Source organism: Sinocyclocheilus grahami, unplaced genomic scaffold (genome assembly GCF_001515645.1).
Source record: "Sinocyclocheilus grahami isolate Dianchi unplaced genomic scaffold, SAMN03320097.WGS_v1.1 scaffold2373.1, whole genome shotgun sequence".
NCBI classification, from domain to species: Eukaryota; Metazoa; Chordata; class Actinopteri; order Cypriniformes; family Cyprinidae; genus Sinocyclocheilus; species Sinocyclocheilus grahami.
The window spans coordinates 17,728-23,143 of NW_015507552.1; the positions used below are offsets into that span (position 1 = coordinate 17,728).

The 5,416-nt window shown below is 40.0% G+C and overlaps 1 protein-coding gene across 1 annotated transcript; it reads left to right on the plus strand.

Annotated features, from left to right (window-relative positions):
- Nucleotides 1–226: 226 nt before the first annotated feature.
- Nucleotides 227–2,369, plus strand: LOC107574891 (uncharacterized; the record flags this gene model as incomplete). The annotated part of the gene is made up of 6 exons (XM_016261312.1): nt 227–471; nt 575–720; nt 953–1,226; nt 1,333–1,472; nt 1,661–1,752; nt 2,322–2,369. Coding segments are annotated over 6 exons (945 nt in total), but the record flags the coding sequence as incomplete, so codon positions are not given.
- Nucleotides 2,370–5,416: the final 3,047 nt, after the last annotated feature.

A 5,416-nucleotide genomic window follows, 5' to 3' on the forward strand; every position in this document is an offset into this window, starting at 1 on the left:
ATTATTTTGTATATAGTTGTGAAGAACGTATTTAAACAAAAAGTCATTGTGTCTGTAATTCTGTTTGGTAACAGTAGGCTAGTTGGTGCACAAATTACATGCTTCACCATCATCTCCTCCACTGTTGCACTCAAATCTAATTCGATTTGTGCATAAACATGGGTCACGACCAGTTTTTATTAATTTTCCAGGAAATCGGGCAATAGGAGGAGCGTCTATACAGTCGTCAACATCTGCAGATTGGATTGCTGAAAAGGCCATTGATGGTAATCGAGGTCTCCAACAGTTGTATACGGGATGCTCCTCAACCCTTAATGAGACTAACCCGTGGTGGAGGCTGGATCTGCATGATGTCTACCGAGTTAGTGAAGTGGTCGTCACTAACAGAAAAGACTGCTGTGCAGAACAGATAAACGGAGCAGAGATTCACATCGGAAACTCTTTGGAGAACAATGGTATCAACAATCCCATGTGAGAAACTTGAGGTTGAAAGAACACGAGACGTCAAGCACAAATATGAAGGACTGAAACAGATATGACTATTTTTATATCCCTCATGTTTCTCTGTCTGTAGATGTGCTGTTATTCCTGATATTCCAGCAGGTGAGTCCAACAACTACTCATGTGATGGATTGGACGGACGTTACATGATTATTCATATTCCTGGAGACTGGAAGATTCTTACTCTTTGTGAGGTTGAAGTCTATGGGTATTTGGCAGGTAATTCATTGTTGTAGAGCATTATATTCAATATTCATGTACTAACATGCCATACTTAAAACATACTATAAAGCAACACAAAATCATAATTTTCACAATTCAGTTTGGTGAGGGTAGTTGATGCAGTAATAACTCCGTTCACCTCCAGTCGTGGTTCCTCAATAATCTTCCCCTCTGCTGCAAACTTTGTGCATCAAGACAAGTCGTGACATTTTTTTCATACATTTTTTAGAAAATCTGGCAGTAGCTGGAGCTGCTATACAGTCGTCAACATCTGAGGACTGGTTTGCTGAAAAGGCCATTGATCGAGGTCTCCAACAGTTGTATACGGAATGCTCCTCAACCCTTAATGAGACTTACCCGTGGTGGAGGCTGGATCTGCGTCATATTTACAGAGTTAGTAAAGTGGTCATCACTAATAGAAAAGACTGCTGTGCAGAACGAATAAATGGAGCGGAGATTCGTATTGGAAACTCTTTGGAGAACAACGGCACCAACAATCCCATGTGAGAAACTTGAGGTTGAAAGAGCATGAGATGTCAAGCACAAATGTGAAGCATTAATGTGGATATGACAGTATTCATTATATCCCTCACATTTCTCTGTCTGTAGATGTGCTGTTATTCCTGATATTCCAGCAGGTGAGTCCTACAGCTACTCGTGTGATGGGATGGAGGGACGTTACATGAATCTGATCATTCCTGGAGACATGAAGATACTCACTTTGTGTGAGGTGAAGGTCTATGGAGAAGGTATACATCAATAAAATTGGTTTATAATGTGTTTACGTCATCAAATGTTTGATGATGCAATATGACGCAGTGAGGAGTGTGGATAAGTTTTAATAAATGCAACCTCATTTGTAGGGTGCAAAACATATTTCTTACGATTTTTTAATGAATTTACATATATATATATATATATGAATATATTTTTCTAGGTCCCTGTTTAAAAAGATCATTTGTAAAACTGATGTTTCACTCCAGCAAAGATTTGACCGACTCTACAATGAGAGAAAACGTTCTGAAACAGGTGAGAAAAAAGTAACAAGTGATGAGAAAACAAACACTAATTGCATTGTTAAATATTATGACCTGAATTTATTAAAAACAAAATCAGCTGTTGATCTCCTGCAGTGCAGTTGTGTTTGCAAAGAAAGAACTGTTTTATATTTTGATACAAAGGTTCACTGACAGGAGTGCTGATCACCTATTGATTATTCAGTCAAACTATTTACAGCATGAACAAATTTACAATATTCTCACATTTTAAAGAGACATGCATGATATTACAAAAGCACAGTTTGGGACATGACACAAGAAAAGAGGAGAGGAAGATCTGAATGGCTTGTCATATTCTGATCTAAACAGTTTAGTATGAATGTTATTTGTAGTTGGGATCTGCTCTGGCTGATAGAGGCTTGACAGACGTGACATTGAGTTGGTCTCAAACTCCTAAAGAGGAAGTGATGCGGAATGTGAACGCTGGCCAACGTGAGTGTGTTCTTACAACTGTACAATAACTTATGACATATGCTGGACAAATAGGAATGATTGATTATAAAATTATGATATGTAATAGCAAAAATGTTTCATTTACAGGTTGCTGTGATACAAGAAAATAATGCCCTGGAAATCAACAGACTTTGACGCATTAAAATTCACATTCATAAAATTTCTTCATAATTTATTAAATTTCTTAATAAAATAAGGCAATTCTAAGTCAAAAGTCAGAATTGTGAGATAATAAGTCGCAATTACCTTGTTTTATTTTTTATTCAGTGGTGAAAACGGGCTTCCATAATAATGACTTGTTTACAATGTAAAAACCTGAAAACTCTTGTGCTTCATTGTTACTCTTGAATCAAATCTTTAAGAACTTTTAAACATCTTGTATAATTGTGTAATGTCAACAAAGCATTAAAAAATATAAAGGCTATAGATAATAAATATTATGCTTGTGGGTTGTATGAATTTTACATTAATTAATTTTCATTATAAAACTTAATGTGATATTTTTTCTGCTTATTGGTATCAATATTTTATTTAATGGTTATTTTATTATTATTAATAATTACCAATGTATTGTAATGTATGTATATTATAAGTTTTTAATTAAATTCCTTGTATTTTCATACTTTATATTGGTAATGTAAGGTACAATACACAATACTCCCAAATTTCACATAGTTGTTGAGGGCCTAATCTGGATATCAATGAAAATATAATGCTGGGGTAGCTCTGTGATTTAGGGCCAGCCAACAGGATTTCGGTTTTGTCTGCATTTAGTTGTAAAAAGTTATCTGATATCCAGGTTTTAAGTTCTTGAAGACAGGAAACAATAGAAAGGGGTGGACAAACTGAGTTGGGTTGAACCGTAAAATAAATTTGAATATCATCAGCATAACTGAAAATTGAGACCATCACGTCTGATGATCTGGCCCAGTGGCAGCACATAAATGAGAAATAAAAGTGGACCAAGTACAGAACCTTGGGGTACACCACGGGAAATAGTGACAGAGCGAGATCTATTCTTATCTATCTTTCCTTGATTATGCAGTATGTATACTAGTTATATAGATATATTATATCCTGTCTACAGTAAGAATGACCATATTTCAGGCTTTTTAGAGCTGCTAAAGAGTCAGAGCATATGACTACCTTGTCTAGCCTCGTTTCTTCCACCCACTGTAGAGCCAGATATATTGCCGCAAGCTCAGCTGTAAACACTATTAAATGATCTGATCTGATCTACCTGATATTTTGGAACATATACTGCTGTTCCTGCTTTTCCAGATTCTGGGTCCTTTGATCCATCTGTAAAAATATCTAAAATATTACTATATTTTTGTTTTATATATTGATTTACTAAATGTTTAACTGTCTTATCCTTATTTTCTTTAATTATTAATTGTACGTGTGTATATATACATGGCATAGGAAACAACCATGGAGGCACAATCTGAGTGTATTTCCACTGATCTATACACATTATATGGGTCATTCTATTTCTTGTCCAGCCTATGCTTTTGATGTTGCCTTGGGTATGTTCCCAGCGCTCATGAAGTACTTGAAAAGAGTCCGCACATTCAAACATTAAAGCATCACAAGTGAGATGAGGACAATATATGCAATTTACTGAATAAAACAAGGCAAACGTTTCGGTCACATGTTGACCATTTTCAATGCCAAGCTAACAGTGTTAGAACTAGAAGCCATCTTAATTTAAGCAATCACATGATAATTAAAGAGATCACATGATCAATCAGGACACACACACAGAGAAAAAAAACCCCACAATGTGTGTATATGTAGAGCAATGGGTAATTTACATCAAATTAGAGAACAATGGTTGTCTGTTGGAGTTAACAAAAGTACTGTTCATAAAAAACAAGACAATTGAAGTTCTTCGTTTAATCCCTTCAGATATACACAGTCCATATAATAGATCCACTTAGCTTCACATTGTAACAGTCTTTTGTTAGAATCACCACCTCTTCTTAGCATAATCTGGTGCAAAAGTCGCTCCCATTGCTGTGCCATTCTTCTGTAGATAGAACTCTTTATTGTATAAAAAATAGTTCCCTTTCAGTCGGTCACTCTCGACGTCACGTCGGAGGACCGACGAATTGGGATCTCGCTTAGAGGGACCAATCTACTTCGAGTGTAAACTAAATGAGCCAATGCACATTGGCATGCGATTATTGCATCCAGCTGCTGCTGATCACAGCATGAGTATAAGTAGGCAGCAGATGCAGCGCATATTCAGCTTTTCGCTTCGGAGCCGAGCGATCACATCGTTCTGCTCCTGACTACTCTACTGAGAGAAGAAGACTGAACGAGTTCAGCACGCTCTTGGAGAGCTCTTTGTGTTGGTGGTACGGCACTTCAGCGGCTGTGGTTTCCCGTGTCGAGTGGGTTGCACACATCAGGCTGCACTACCCCCTGTTTGTGTTGCAGATGATCATCTCCCCTGTGCGCCTCAGCACGCTAAAAGAGCTTTTTATTTATTTTTGTTCTCGGGGTGGTCCGCGCTGGTTCTCAGCGCCCCGCCTCGGTGCCTTTCTTCCCGGAGGGGCATGAGGAGCTCAACAGGTCGTGGACGGCACCTTTTTACTGTCGGAAACTGATTTGCTGGATCCTCCTCCCTCACCACCCTCGATGGTGGGGCAGCTAGGGGGTTACAAGGGTCCCCCCGGTGGAGCGGTCGGTTGCAATGCAGTTGTGTCCTAATACCGCCTCCAACCGGCAGGGAGAACCGTGCCTCCCCTCCCGGGTCTGTAGGTACTCGACTGGCCAGCGATGCCTATACGACCTGTGGAGAAGCTGCCTCCACCTTACACGCTACGGCGTGATTGCAAGTGCACCAGGCCAAGGCACTGAGGGACTTGCACGAGGGTGGTCACGACCCGGAAGTTCGCAGAGAACTCCACACCGCAACGGACCTCGTGCCACGAGTGATGAAGGTTACATGCGATGGTCTCTGGGTCGTGCGATGTCCACTATGGTGGTCCGGGAGTGCCATTTCTGGCTGTGACTGGCTGACATGTGCCAGACGGACAAGACACGATTCTTGAACACCCCCGTGTCCCAGGCCGGCCTGTCGGCGACACGGTGGAGAACTTGCCCAGCGGTTCTCTGCTGACCAAAGCTGACTGAGGCCATCAGGTACATCCTGCCCCGGCGTGCAGCTGCTG